The sequence below is a fragment of the Caenorhabditis remanei genome, chromosome II (genome assembly GCF_010183535.1).
Source record: "Caenorhabditis remanei strain PX506 chromosome II, whole genome shotgun sequence".
In the NCBI taxonomy this organism is placed as follows: Eukaryota; Metazoa; Nematoda; class Chromadorea; order Rhabditida; family Rhabditidae; genus Caenorhabditis; species Caenorhabditis remanei.
Window position 1 is genome coordinate 16,333,159 of NC_071329.1, and position 15,220 is coordinate 16,348,378.

Here is a 15,220-nt window from a genome sequence, read left to right on the forward strand (position 1 = left end):
TTTTTTGAAAACGGAACGAAGAGTACGGTAGACAACTCCGCAAACACGTTGCGGACCTACAGTACCATATCTGTTTTCATATAATTTTGTTTTCTCGATGACGTCATTATTTTTGTTAGTTTTTGGATTATTATTAGTTAAATTGAACGGAAAACTGCCAAAAATCTGTCAAAAATCTTTCAAAATAATCAAAAATCAATTAGAAATCGAAAAATAAATCAGTCGCTGTGAAGGCTAGCTCTAAAAATCAGTGTGTTTGAAGATTTTATGAACTGCAATTTGTTTTCCACCAGAAATAGTTATTAATTTTCTCTGAATGTTCCATCGCGATATTTTAGCTCGGTACAGTTATTAAAACCGCGCTCTACCGAAATTACCTTGAGAAATGTATCTTTTTCTCCGAGACTCTCAATTTCGCATTTCACTCAATCGAAAATTAAAGTTTCAGACAAAATGCCGGTTCCCGAAGAGAAGGAATTCGTGATGAGACACTGTTTCAGTAAGTGGTATACTGACGAATTCGGACCGAAGGAGATTCGTTATAATATTCCTTGGTAAACAAATACAAATTTATTTTTTTTTAACTCAAATTTCAGGAGTATGCAATTATACTGCAAGAGACATTGCCTAGAGGCCTACCTGTTCTGTTGGAAAGAAGATTCTGGATGGTCGATCGACGCCGACTATGAAGTGAAATTCGTGGGAAAAAGAAAGAGTTTCGGAGTGAAAGGAACTGTTCGATTCGATGGATATGAATCATTTGCGAATCACATGCTCCCATTTGCGAAGGCGAATTCGCATTTGGTGAATGACAAGTTGAAAGTCGAATGGCGTATTAAAATTAACAAAATGACTGGATTCGATGACGAGGATTCTTCTGGAAATAAGGAGAATGATGATATCGTTCTGAAAGTGAAAGGAGAGAAGTTCGAAGTGGATAAGAAGGTATGAAACTCCATTCTGAACTGATCCAAACCCCTTACTTTTCAGTTTCTTGGCGAAAACTCTACCTATTTCAACAATTTATTCTTCAAAAGTTCCGATGAATCTGGAAAAACTGAAATCGAACTCGAAGACGTCGATCCACAAGAATTCAAAAAGTTTCTCAAGGTTCTCCGCGAAGAGGAGCCTATCGATGGTACGGGAAACAAAAAAACACAATTTTAATAGAATTAAAGTCTTTTTATTTTCAGATGAAACGGTCGAAGAAATTCTGAAGTTGGCAGACAAATACGACTCTAAAAATGCATTGAAAAGATGCGAGGAATTCCTCATCGATAAATCCAAGAAGCCGCTGAAAATGAAATTCAATGCAGCGATCCAATACAAGCTGAATAAACTCAAGGTAGCCTTGTACAAAATACAAAGAAATAATCTCAGTTTTTGCAGAAGAAATGCATGTCAAACATGGAATCCAAAGAAGATATTCAAGAGATCGCTGAAGAAGACGCTCGTCATTTCAATGCTTCGGTTTGGAAGGAGCTGCTTCAGAAGGCTCTTTCTTTGGATTAATTTTGTTTTTGTTACTTTTTTTGTTAATCAAAATACCCATTTTATCAATGAAAATAAATATAACCGAGTTTGTTTTGAAATGATATCGTGCCGCTGTTAAAATTTCAGTGTTTTTTCTATTTTTTCTTAATTTCTTTATTGAGAGAACAGGCTTGGTTTTGCAAAACGGCCATTAAAGTTGCGGTCCGAATTTGACTTTTTCAACTTTTTCATAATTTTTAATACCGCTGGTCATGCGTCTTCAAATGCTCTCGTTCAGTGATCACTCAGTTTTAATGCGGTTGGTTGTAGAAATACTCTAAATACATCTCCGCCTGAGTTTTCAGATTTCCCGCAAATCATGAACAACATCGGGAAGGGACGTCAGAAAAACGGATCGTCACTTCACTGGGAGTTTCAAGAACAGTCCGGGACAGCCTCCCTCCCCTCTCGTTTCATTGTTAATATTTCCGTTTTTTCAAATATCAAATTGTCTCTTCCCGTCTATACTCTCCAACGATTCAACTCAAAAAAATGTTGAGTTTAAAAAAACTCTACTGCTGACGAGACCGCGCTCTCAATCCAGAATTTTAAATATTTTCTTGTCCAGTAGAAAGCGGTCGAAACAAGGATTTTTGAAAATAGAAAGTTACCGAAAACGTGGAAAAAAAAGGAAAAAAAATAAATTTCACGTGACAAAAAACGTGAAATTTGCAAAATTTTTGAGAAAAAAACCTTTTTCACGCTAGAATATATCATAAATTTCATAAAAAGTATCAAAAAACAGAATTCTTTCTTTTCTTTATGACTTCCAACACCATTCTTTCTTGTGTCGGATCCTGTAAGACTCGGTCAGTTACGCTGCGAGTAGTCTTACCTATGGGCTGTGTTTACTCACGGTAGACGTGGGATTGAATCCTCCCGGGCTAAAATATATCATAAATTTCATAAAAAGTATCAAAAAACGGAATTATTTCTTTTTCAAAACTTTCCATCTCGAAACTCCTTCTTCACGGGCTATCATCAAAGTGCGGATTCGTCTCTCCCAAGGGTAATTCTGGATAGACTCAATTAATTTTTTTGAAGAACATTATTGATTCTTATCAAATTCAAACCACTCTTCTCCTTCTCGCGCCAGAAGTAAGTTCCACCTTAGTTATCAGCAATGAGCGAAAGTTGAGGAAAATTAGCAGTACCGGGTAAAGGATGCAGATGAGGTTGAATAGGAATAGTTTCTGAATGAGTTGAATAAGATGAGATGACTACCCTTTCCTCCCCTTGTATACAATCTGCCAGATGGGATTGTTCGAATAAGCGCGTTGTAAAACGCGGAGCTCTTGGAAACTTGGTATCGATCGGGCAGTGACTCATTTGGTTAAATGAGGGAATCAAGGTTGCACGGTATTCCGACTTCTAATTTCCTTTTCGGAAAATCGGATATCTGAAATTTTTTCCGAATTTTTTTTCGGAAAAACCGGAAAATTCGGAAAATTTCGGAAAATGACAAAAACGACTTATTCGGGCCTGAAATCAAGGAATATAATTAAAATATCAATGATATTATTGAGGGTAAGCAATAAAAACAACATATTAATTGTCCGGCCCGCTATTCTGATGGCCAAACCCATCAACCGAATGTTTTTTTTTTCAGTACCTCAAAAAAATCAAATTTTCCGACATTATTCGGAAAATTTCGGAAAATCGGAAAAATCGGAAATTCCGATTTCCGGTTTTAAACAAGCCTGCTCTACATGGCTGAAAAGTACGATACTCATGATGTTACGAAGAAATATGAAAAATTCCTTCGATGAATCGGAGAAGAAGTTGAAGAAGGATTTGCAATTAGAAATCAAATGTAAACTGGATAAACTGAAGGCATCCATTTGATAATTTTCTGAAAACTTTTAATAAAGATTTCAGAGATATTACAGTGAAATAGAAACTATGATTTATAAGAAAAATATTTACATAAGAAAAAAGAAAAATTCAACACGAGATGTTATTACTTAATTTCCATCGTTGTCCTTGTCGTCTACAGTGAGAAATCTTCTCCAATTTTGTACGTTGACTTTAGTCAAGTATCTTATATCTGGACAATTCACGTCTTGGAGTAGAAGCCACGTGTGAGTTCGAACCTCGGGCGATCCAATTGACACAACGTGGTAACAACGCATCTGAAATATCAATTTTATTGAAACCCCTTTTTTCTTTGAAAGAGACTCACTTTTGGCCACCCTTCTGATTCGAACTCCACGGGGTAAGGTTCTCCTGCCAGATCACGAAAGTTTCGATAAGAGAAGACAGCTGATTCTCCTGAATTTGTTTGCAAATGCACCGTGTCCGGAGTCAGTTGCTCCTTTCTATGGGATTCGCATACTTCCATCTGCCGGCCAGCTTCTTCTTTCGAATTCTGATCGGTTTTATTGATCCATCTTTCCGGAAATGAGCATTGATTTCTGATTCCTTGGTCCGAGTCTGGAGTACTCGAGTCAGATCCGTCTGTAAAATTTCATCTGATCCATAGTTGTCAAGGCCCGGTAAAATATTTTCAAGGCCCGGCTTCAAAAAATGATCCTTTTTTTTCCAATTTTTTTCCAATTTTTTTCAATTTTTCATCGAAATTGTGAACATTTTCGATAATTTTTCAGAATTTCTTTCAGTTCTGATTGATAGTCGAAAATTTGACTTTTTCGAGAAAAAATTTGAAAAATTTGAAAAAATTTGAAAATTTGACTTTCGCGCCGATTTGCCCCGGCCTCCGGGCCGGTCCTTGACAACTATGATCTGATCGACAAAGTGATTTCTTACTCAAATCGTTCCTTTTTAGTGCAAAATAAAAGGATTTTTGAGCTATTCCCTTAAAATGACCATAACTCTCTAAAGAGTGTCCGTACAAAAAAGTTGTCAACTACAAAATTGAAGTTCTACTTTTGATCTGTATGGTTTGTACATAATTTATTTTGTGGGACAATCAGTAATACCGCAGCACCCTTTAAAAGTTGATCATTTTCAACTGAAAAAGGCCAAATTGGATATCTTACTGCGCGGTACTGTATCTAAATGACGTCTTCAACTGGAGATATTCTCGAAAGTCCACCTTTTTTGTCAAAAATTCGTAGAAAAGTCAGATTTCGAGATCTCAAAGCTTTTGGTTTTTTGGGATAAAAGAGCAAATCATAGTAGACTAGTAGGGAAATTCAAAATTCAAATAAGAATTTCAATGTTCAAAATTTAAGCTCAATATTATTGAGAAGTGGCCGAAAACGCTGGTGCCAAAAAGACTATTCTAAAAAAGATTTGAGACTTCATCGAATTTTCTGGGTGTTGTCCAACATTCTAATAACTTTTTAGAAAGGATTCAAACAAAAAAGTTGTCAACTAAAAAAGTGAAGCTCTAGGTTTGATCTACACTTCTAATATCTATCGGCACTATGCTAAAAGTTGTTTCATCGAGACTCATGTACTTAAATGTAATCATTTCCCAAGTTCTCTGCTCATTTCATGACTTCCTACATTAAATTGAAAAGATGCTCGCTCTCAATTTTTTATAAACATTTCATACGCTATCTCTTCGATTCATGATGACACTTGTGTTCCGAGAAGATTGTTCGTCTCTGGGACGCTCTTGAGAGTGGTCGTCGGCGTACGAGAGCTCTCTTTCTTGAATCTGGTCGTCATTTGGTCCTTCGATGGCATGCTGTCCGTAGTTGTCTTCCCTTGATGTACTCTGGAAAAATAATTGTTAAGAAAATATCAAAGAAAGGAATCTCCCTCCGAATGAAAATTACGTTTTTTTGCGAACTTTAAATATCTCTAAATTTTGGTGGATTCTTATTATTGATTAAATTTTTTTTGTGCAAGAGAAGTTCGCGCCGCACACACACGGCGGCCACGCCCATTTTTTGCGATAGTGTTCAAAAATAGAACGCAGCGTTAAAATGGGAGTGGGCGTGGTCGCCGCGAACTTCTCTTGCACAGACAAAATTGAATTCATAATAAATTTGAGAAATTCGGGGCTTGTTAAAATCTGGGCCTTGAATAAGAACGAAGTATTTTTATTGATAATGGGAACGTTCAAAGTCGGAATTGTTCCTCTAATCTCAAAGTTTGGGGATTACAGTACCGGTCAAAGAGTTATGGAATATGGCCATTTTCAGTTGAAGTTGTCTTCCTTTGAGAGTGTGTTACGGTATCACTGAATATCTCATCTAGTAGAATTTTGATGAATCATAAAGATCAAAAGTAGAACTTCATTTTTGTGGTTGATAACATTTTTGTACAATCTCTCCCTAGAAAGTTATGTATCGACAAATAATTTCTTCCTCAAATCGTCCCATTTTAGTGCAAAGTGTGCAAAAACCTACTGGATGTGACAATCAGAATTACCATGACACACTCCCAAAGTTGGACATTTGCAACTGAAAATGGCCAAAGTCTATATATTTTTGGCTTCTGAATCCGTTTCCTTTTTCAAGATTTTTTGTTAGTTTTTCGGAAGATTTAATGGAAACAATTTAAATCCAAAAGGGAGAGAGATAAGAGAATTCGTTGTTTTTGGGAAACTGAAAATGACGCTTCGATCTCTAATTTCATCATTCAAATTTATCAAAAAGCAGTCTGAAACCTGGTTTATAAGTTTTCAAGGATGCGTTTTTGATAGCTATGGGCCGGTTTTCAAGTGAGTATAACCGATTAGAAATGTACCCCTGTAGGAGGAAGAAAATTTTTAAATAGAGAATTTTCAATCAAGATCAAGTTAGAAGCGCCAATATTCACAAAAGTTGAAGCCGAATTCAATTCTTCTCATGACTTTCTAAGAGTGAATGAATCCACTTACTGTGAAGAGTGGAGGTCCTTGAATCGAATCGTTTGCAGCTGCATCGTTTTGGCTCACAATTTCACGTTGTCTCATGTTCTGAGACTGGTACTTTTAGTGGAATACGACAATATCAATCTCACTCGTTTTCTTGTCATCTGCTGTCTCTTCCGTTCCTTTTCACGCTGCATGTAGTATGGAGACGTCTAAAATTGATGATGTAATCAGTAATAAAAAAAATTAACAAATTCTCACTTTTTTTTACTTTTCCAGGGATGAAGACACCGTTGATCCGTTTGCATTTATCGACACGTTCCCAGATGATGTAATTTTGTAAAGTACACCGGTGAAGTTATTCACACCGGCGTATTTCTCTTTTGCATCCTATGCCAGTTTTGCCTCATTCGAATCCGCAGATTTTGAGTGTCTGGATCCCATTGTTCTCGTTGTTTCTAAAAAAATGGAGATGTCGGTTGGATGAAGTTTTTACTGCTAATTTCTAGGCTGGCTATCTTTTTAACCAAAGAAGTCAATGTCTACTTTTGACCGTATTCCGTTTAGTATTCAAAATGCTTATCTTGCTATAATTCTACCGTCGTCGCCAAAAATTCAAAAATGACTTTCATCGTTCTTTCGACGTGTTACGTATTATCTGCATGTGAGTTTTTCTATATATTTTCAGAGTAGCGTGTCGTCTCACGAGAAAAATTATTTTTTCAACTCAACCGAGATATAATCAGACTTGTCACGAGCACGGGGCAAAAGTTTTGAAATTTCGAATTTTTTGAAAAAGTACAGTTCTCGACAAAAAACTTAAAATGCAATCATGAGTATGTATGATAAATTAAGCACTTTTACTCTACATTTCGGTAAATTCTAAGAAAAAACCATTTTATAATGAGTACCCAATTTTGAATCCTGGCCGAACGGTCCGGCCTGGCCTGGCCCGATTTTTGACAAGTCTGGATATAATTATTAGCACGACACGCGTATTACAACCGCGCTCTACCGATAATCAATGAAAATTGTGTGCGAAATTAAGAGACTCAGAGAAAAAGAGAAATTTCTCAAGGTAATATAAAAGGATCAAGACTCGCCTGTCTTGTCTTTTAGTCTTGGTGTGTTTCTTCTAACCCTTTGATATGTTGCAACATATTTATTAAATAGTATAAATAGTCGGTATAAGAGAGGTGCCAAGAGGCAAGCTACTCCGACCGATGCGTATGCATAAAGTGAGGAAAAAGGCCGTTCGTACGGAAAGATAGTGGAAAGTGTAAACAAGAGGGGTCATTGGAGATAAATCATTCTGCGCGCTGGCAGGAACAACAGAATAATAAAAGAATGACAGGAACGTATTTTGCCCTGTCACATCCCCGCTTCTTAGGAAAAGATGGTTCGTCCTCGAACCACAAAAATGATTGATGGAATTTTAAATTCGAATTAGAACCATTTCCCCCCAAAAAGTATAACAATAGAACAATAACAAAACAAAGCTTTGCGGGTTCTCCCTCCTTTTCGAATAGCTACTTCGTCCCTGAAGTCTCATATCCCATGGAATGATATGAAAAATCTAGTTAGAAATAATTACACGAAAAACCTTAACATCCAAAAGAATAAACACAATGTACTAATATTCTATCACTAAACTTATAAACTAATACGTCGGAAAAAGTCACTCTCAATAACTGATACTCTAACTCGATTAGTGACAACGACAAAACACTAAGAATCTGAGATACAATAAAATCAAATGAAACTCGACAATACAAAATAGTGAAAATCAAACTAGGAATGTAACTCTCAAAAGATTACCATACAATTCATAAGTTAACAATGGACAGAGGTCCCAACTCAAAATCCATTGGTCTCAAAACTAATCCTACTCGATAATTACCTAGGTGTAGAGATGCCTTAACAATACACTAGAATAATTTCTTTGGGGTAACGCCTACTACTCAGTGGATCAAACTTTTCGATAATTGTTAATGAGAACAGAACTTATGATTGCCAGTTGAGAAGTCAGCATCCGACGGTTGACATCACAGCATCCGCATTGGAGATCAGCTTCCGGAAAATCGGCTCACAAATAATAGAAAAAGGAATAGTAGAACGGCAAAACAGAAGGGAATAAATAGACAGTTCGGTACCCAGGTGTAGCGGTAAAACTCGGGAGCACCGAGGAATATGAATCCTTGACCGAGAGTTCACGGATAACTACTGATTATAGGCGAATCAGTTGAAATCCTACTCTTAGGAACCTCCATATAAAAGGATCAAGACTCGCCTGTCTTGTCTTTTAGTCTTGGTGTGTTTCTTCTAACCCTTTGATATGTTGCAACATATTTATTAAATAGTATAAATAGTCGGTATAAGAGAGGTGCCAAGAGGCAACCTACTCCGACCGATGCGTATGCATAAAGTGAGGAAAAAGGCCGTTCGTACGGAAAGATAGTGGAAAGTGTAAACAAGAGGGGTCATTGGAGATAAATCATTCTGCGCGCTGGCAGGAACAACAGAATAATAAAAGAATGACAGGAACGTATTTTGCCCTGTCACAGTAATTTCGGTGGAGCGCAGTTGTAAGAACTATGCTTGCTGCTGTTGAAAAGTGTTAGTTGAAAACGACAAACTTTGAGATGTCTTTCTGAACAACTTTTTCTCTGCGAATCGTTTCAAGAGATGTCTGGGGGTGTACTCATGAACCTTCAATTTTTGGACCCCGGGTACCAGATTAGTGTAGGATTACTGTAGCTACCGTAACCAAAAAAATGAAACTGAAAATACGGGGCCCATACTTTGGTAGTGACACTTCTGGCATTTTCAGACAATACTCTAAAAAATTTGAGCCAGTTTGGCCGGAATATTCAGAATCAGAAGTTTCCAGAATGTTCCAGAAACATCTAGAAACTTCTAAAAACTTCCAGATACATCTGAAAACTTCTTGAAAGTTTAAAAATTGATAAAACCGTCCATAAAATTCCAGACTTTCCCAGAGCCTTCCAGAATTCGGAAGTTTATAGATTTTTTCAGAATTTTCTAGAATCTTGCAAGAACTAGGTTTTAATTTCTCAAGTACTTCAAAATGTTGGCTCCTGTATCCCGTACTTTTTTCTTGAAACAATTTTTCCACTACCGTACCTCCTTGAGAGGTACTGTAGCTACAGTTACCAAAAAATCGGAAAACACCTCAAACTGAAAGCATATACTCAAATTTCAAAAAAAAATAGTTTTCCATAGCTGAGGGGGATTTAAGTCTTTAATTTTGATGAAAACTTCCAGGAGCTTCCAAACCTTTCTAGAACTTTCCAGATACTTTCAGCAATCATTTTGAATTTTAACGGGAATTAAAATGTTGGATTGTGACGAGAATTCAAATATTACGAAAACTTCCAAAAACTCCTTGATAAATTTTTGAATTTTGAGGAGGAATACAAAACTTTGAACATGGGAAGGAATTCGAAAAATTGAAATTCGACGGGAACTCAAAATTTTGGATTTCATCATCTCAAAACCTAATTTTGATTCAAAACAATCTTTCCAGCAGTTCCTATTTACAAAATTCAAGTCAACAAAATCCAGCAAATTTCCTGCTGGTTAACAACTAGACAGAGCATCTAGATCAGTTCTACATAACTTTAAGGTTGAGTTTTATATGATAGCACTATAAACATATAACTACCGTATCCCTATTCTGAAAGTGGAGAGACTAGAAAAGGCGATGGAAAAGTACTGTAAAGATATTCTGCTAATTATGAAGAGGGTCATGGGATGAAGAGATTGAAAAAAGATTGGAAGATGGGCAAGAAAAATATTTCAAGACTCTGAGAGTGACATGGCAACATCTTATTTTTCCCCGTTTTTCACCGATTTCTCTCATTTTCTTACCTGGGTGAAAATCAGAGATGAAGAGGATGGCAGGGAGACGACGGTTGGCGTGTGTGTGTGTGGGAAGACTGAAAGTGACCTGAAAAAAGCTGAAAATGTATTGAAATGAGTCAGAAACAAGTCATGACCGTAACGAGGTAATATCAAGCTTGAAAAGTTATGCTAATTAGCACTTAAAACATTGAGAAAAAGAAGTTGAAAACTAAAAGAAAAAGTGATTTTCAATTGAAATTTCGAAAGGCATTTAACCAACTCATGCCACGTGGATGAGGTGGAAAAGATGCGAAAACAAAATCGCCCTTTAGTTCACGTGAACGTGGAAAATTTTGTTTTTTTTTTCTCAAAAATTTTGCAAATTTCACGTTTTTTGCCACGTGAAATTTATTTTTTATCCGTTTTTTTCTTTTTTTCCGGTAACCGAAGTATTTTTTAATCCCTTTTTCGACCGATTTCAACTGGACAAGAAGATATTTAAAATTCTAGATTGAGAGGTCTGCAACCAATAAAATTGAAGATATTATTCTGCAATCAATATTGCAAGCAATACCGCACAATTGCAAGTCATTATGATGACTGGCGGAGTCACAAAATTAAATTTTACCAAGAAAACAACAACCGAATGTGGTAATAATCAACAAAGTAACAGAAAAGAAACATGCGAAAAAAACAAGAAAAAGCAGTTATGAATTATTGAACGTAGTCCAATTCTTCATCTTCTTCATCGTCTAACTCCTCATCGTCAAAGTCGTAGTCCTCGACATCTGAATCCTCCTCGTCAGAATCATCATCGAAATAATCCGTGTCATCGTCATCGTCATCTTCCATCGACTCATCAAAATGGGATAAATCGTAGCTCGTGTAATAGTCATCCTCCTTTTCGATTATTGTCTGCTCCGCCGGAATCACATGACAAGACAACGATTGAGCGTGTTTCTTACACGGAAGAGTTCGAATGAGAATGTGTTTCGATTCGTTGTCAGTACGGATACGAATGTAGTTGTCTTCTGATTTTCTGAAAAAATATTAATATTTTGAGAAGTTTTTTTATATTCGAACTAACACAACACGATCCCCAAAATTCGTGCCAAAGTCGAGGAAGACTGTGGGATACAAAGTGTGGCAAAAGAGTTTTTGACCGATTTGAACGTCGTATTCGATCCATCTCTGTTATAAGAATATATTTAACAATCAGTTAAAGGAAACGATACCATAATAAAATCGAACACGAGAACTGTATTGAACTGTCTCAGAATCAGAAGACGTTTGACATTGATGACCTGAAAAATTATTAATTTCTAAATTAACCAAACAAAAGTGTATTTCACCGTTGGTGACTTCAGAAATGCTTCCGTATCCGTATAACCGGTTATATCATTTCGACACAACACTTCAATCGATTCCAGCATTTCTTTATTGACTTTATTTAGGAAAAACTCTGTCAACTGCTTACTGGCCGATTGGAAAATGAGACGCTTTACGGATAGTATCGATTTGACTATTTTTCAGTTGTTCCACCCATTTATCAATTTTTTCTCTTGGTAAGAAAACATAAAGGCGTTCGATAAGTCCATGTTTTAGAATATAGGCGAGAAGTTTGCTTCCACATGAGCTTGTACGTTTGTTATGAGCACATTTGTCAGTTTCATGAAGAAAATAATTCGTTTCACTTTCCACTTCAATTCCATCATTACACATATTGACAGTATCCATTGAATACGGGCGAGAATCAACGAGAGATCTTTCGGCATGGGCGGTACGTCGAAGGTTTAATCTGAAAGTTTTTTTTATTTCGGAAGAAAAATTGATGAGTTGGATACCTGGTCTCAAAATCCATTCGACTAATACATTCCATCTTGATTTCCGGCGGAAATTCGTTCCATTTCTCCATGATTTTCAAATCAACTGATTCAGTTTTCACTGCCATTTTCTCTAATTTTTCGATTATTCTCTCCATCATTTCTACTTGAAGACTCTGTTTCTTCTTCATTTCTTCCATCTCTTCTGTCAACTTTTTGAAACTTTCTTGGTTTTCCTCTCGAATCGATCGGAGTTCTTCAAGAATCGCCGCGCTGTTTTCAGTCATCTTCTGGAAATTTAAGAAATAAATATTACATTCTGAAGCATGCGGTTAAAAGATTTAAGATAAATATAAATTAAAAGAAGAAGAAAAAAGAAATATTTTTAAAAGAGCCCGTACAAATCGGGAAGAAGCGAAAAAGAACAGTTTTTCGCAAGTTTTCCTGTCTTTTGCTATAGTAAAGGCTGCGCACAATGCTCTAAATCGATTTTTTAGTTCCGTTGATTTATTTTTGACACAAATTTTAGCGCATAACCGATTTCGTTTCTTCCCGATTTGTACTGTCTCTTTTAAAAAATGGAACGAAGAGTACGGTAGACAACTCCGCAAACACGTTGCGGACCTACAGTACCATATCTGTTTTCTCATATAATTTTGTTTTCTCGATGACGTCATTATTTTTGTTAGTTTTTGGATTATTATTAGTTAAATTGAACGGAAAACTGCCAAAAATAAATTGTTATTAATTTTCTCTGAATATTCCATCGCGATATATTAGCTCGGCACAGTTATTAGAACCACTCTCTACCGAAATTATCTTGAGAAATGTCTCTTTTTCTCCGAGACTCTCAATTTCGCATTTCACTCAATCGAAAATTCAAGTTTCAGACAAAATGCCGGTTCCCGAAGAGAAGGAATTCGTGATGAGGCACTGTTTCAGTAAGTGGTATACTGACGAATTCGGACCGAAGGAGATTCGTTACAATATTCCTTGGTAAACAAATACAAATTTATTTTTTTCGAAAACAATTCAAATTTCAGGAGTATGCAATTATACTGCAAGAGACATTGCCTAGAGGCCTACCTGTTCTGCTGGAAAGAAGATTCTGGATGGTCGATCGACGCGGATTATGAAGTAAAATTCGTGGGAAAAAGAAAGAGTTTCGGAGTGAAAGGAACTGTTCGATTCGATGGATATGAATCATTTGCAAATCACATGCTCCCATTCGAGAAGGCGAATTCGCATTTGGTGAATGACAAGTTGAAAGTCGAATGGCGTATTAAAATTAACAAAATGACTGGATTCGATGACGAGGATTCTCTTGAAAATAAGGAGAATGATGATATCGTTCTGAAAGTGAAAGAAGAGAAGTTCGAAGTGGATAAGAAGGTATGAAACTCCATTCTGAACTACTCCAAACCCATTAATTTTCAGTTTCTTGCCGAAAACTCTACCTATTTCAACAATCTATTCTTCAAAAGTTCCGACGAATCTGGAAAAACTGAAGTCGAACTCGAAGACGTCGATCCAGAAGAATTCAAAAAGTTTCTCAACGTTCTCCGTGAAGAGGAGCCTATCGATGGTACGGGAAACAAGGAAATTTTAATAGAATTCAAGTCGTTATATTTTCAGATGAATCGGTCGAAGAAATTCTGAAGTTGGCAGACAAGTACGACTCTAAAAATGCTTTGAAAAGATGCGAGGAATTCCTTATCGATAAATCCAAGAAGCCGCTGAAAATGAAATTCAACGCAGCGATTCAATTCAAGCTGAATAAACTCAAGGTAGCCTTGTACAAAATACAAGCAAATAATCTTAGTTTGTTGTAGAAAAACTGCATGTCAAACATGGAATCGAAAGAAGATATTCAAGAGATCGCTGAAGAAGACGCTCGTCATTTCAATGCTTCGGTTTGGAAGGAGCTGCTTCAGAAGGCTCTTTCTTTGGATTAATTTTGTTTTTGTTACTGTTTTTGTTATCATTTGTTAATCAAAATACCCGTTTTATCAATGAAAATAAATATAACCGAGTTTGTTTTGAAATGATATCGTGCTGTTAAAATTTCAGTGTTTTTTTTCTATTTTTTCTTAATTTCTTTATTGAGAGAATAGGCTTGGTTTTGCAAAACGACCATTAAAGTTGCGGTCCGAATTTGACTTTTTGAACTTTTTTTTCATAATTTTCTTTTCGCTTTTATTGAATCGTTTTGTCTCCTTATTCTCTCACTACTCTCAAATAATGTGTCTGTTTCCAGGAATGCGTCTTCAAATGCTCTCGTTCAGTGATCACTCAGTTTTAATGCGGTTAGTTGTAAAAAAAACTCTAAATACTTCTCCGCCTAAATTTTCAGATTCGCCGCAAATCATGGACAAAATCGACAGAAAGGAGCAGTGTGTCTTCTCGAGAGAAAATTCTCGAGAAAAGGAATTCTCGAGAAATTCTCGAGAGATCTCTCGAGAGATTTCTCGAGAAATTCTCGAGACACTCTCGAGAATTCTCGAGAAAATTCTCAAGAAATCTCTCGAGAATTTCTCGAGAATTCTCGAGAATCTCGAGAATAGGTTTTTGAAAATTTTGTTTACTATTTATGGCGCGGTGCGGAATTTCGGAGTGTCGTTGTTTTTTTTTGTCAAATATTTGTATTATTAAAGGTTTATTGACAAAAATATAGTTTATCCATTAGTTATTATTGACATTTTTCTCGATTTAATGAACTCGGTTCTCTTGTTAAAAATGAATCTCTTTCAATTTAATCTCAATCTATATTACACTTGTTCACATACTTATTTTAGTAAAATTGGTTTTTTGTGAGTTTTTCGTGAATTCACTCCTCGAGAAAAATTTCTCGAGAATTCTCGAGAACGTTCTCGAGAATTCTCGAGAAATCTCTCGAGAGATCTCTCGAGAATTTCTCGAGAATTCTCGAGAAAAATTTCTCGAGAATTCTCGAGAAATTCTCGAGAACTCTCTCGAGAATTTTCTCGAGAATTTTCTCGAGACCGTCTCGAGAAGACACACTGGAAAGGAGAGAAGCGGATCGTCAGTTCATTGGGAATTAACCGATTTTAATGTCTATATGTGTAATGATGGAATTGAAGTGGAAAGTGAAACGAATTATTTTCTTCATGAAACTGACAAATGTGCTCATAACAAACGTACAAGCTCCTGTGGAAGCAAACTTCTCTCCTATATTCTAAAAACTGGAATCATCGAACGCCCTTCCAATCGA

The 15,220-nt window shown here is 36.2% G+C and overlaps 4 protein-coding genes across 4 annotated transcripts; 2 read left to right on the forward strand and 2 right to left on the reverse strand.

The window, feature by feature from the left end:
* Nucleotides 1–453: 453 nt before the first annotated feature.
* Nucleotides 454–1,512, forward strand: GCK72_007359 (uncharacterized protein; the record flags this gene model as incomplete). The annotated part of the gene is made up of 5 exons (XM_003095152.2): nucleotides 454–554; nucleotides 597–945; nucleotides 991–1,138; nucleotides 1,194–1,345; nucleotides 1,390–1,512. 5 exons carry the CDS (start codon nucleotides 454–456, stop codon nucleotides 1,510–1,512), a joined length of 873 nt encoding a protein of 290 aa, XP_003095200.2.
* A 1,985-nt stretch (nucleotides 1,513–3,497) lies between these two features.
* Nucleotides 3,498–5,187, reverse strand: GCK72_007360 (uncharacterized protein; the record flags this gene model as incomplete). Its single annotated transcript, XM_053726133.1, has 3 exons — nucleotides 3,498–3,665; nucleotides 3,716–3,974; nucleotides 5,078–5,187. 3 exons carry the CDS (start codon nucleotides 5,185–5,187, stop codon nucleotides 3,498–3,500), a joined length of 537 nt encoding a protein of 178 aa, XP_053590327.1.
* A 6,451-nt stretch (nucleotides 5,188–11,638) lies between these two features.
* Nucleotides 11,639–12,275, reverse strand: GCK72_007361 (uncharacterized protein; the record flags this gene model as incomplete). Its single annotated transcript, XM_053726134.1, has 2 exons — nucleotides 11,639–11,963; nucleotides 12,010–12,275. The coding sequence occupies 2 exons, from the start codon at nucleotides 12,273–12,275 to the stop codon at nucleotides 11,639–11,641; spliced, it is 591 nt and encodes a 196-aa protein (XP_053590328.1).
* Nucleotides 12,276–12,883: 608 nt separating this feature from the next.
* On the forward strand, nucleotides 12,884–13,943 carry GCK72_007362 (uncharacterized protein; the record flags this gene model as incomplete). The annotated part of the gene is made up of 5 exons (XM_003095196.2): nucleotides 12,884–12,984; nucleotides 13,032–13,380; nucleotides 13,426–13,573; nucleotides 13,624–13,775; nucleotides 13,821–13,943. The coding sequence occupies 5 exons, from the start codon at nucleotides 12,884–12,886 to the stop codon at nucleotides 13,941–13,943; spliced, it is 873 nt and encodes a 290-aa protein (XP_003095244.2).
* Between the last annotated feature and the right edge of the window lie 1,277 nt (nucleotides 13,944–15,220).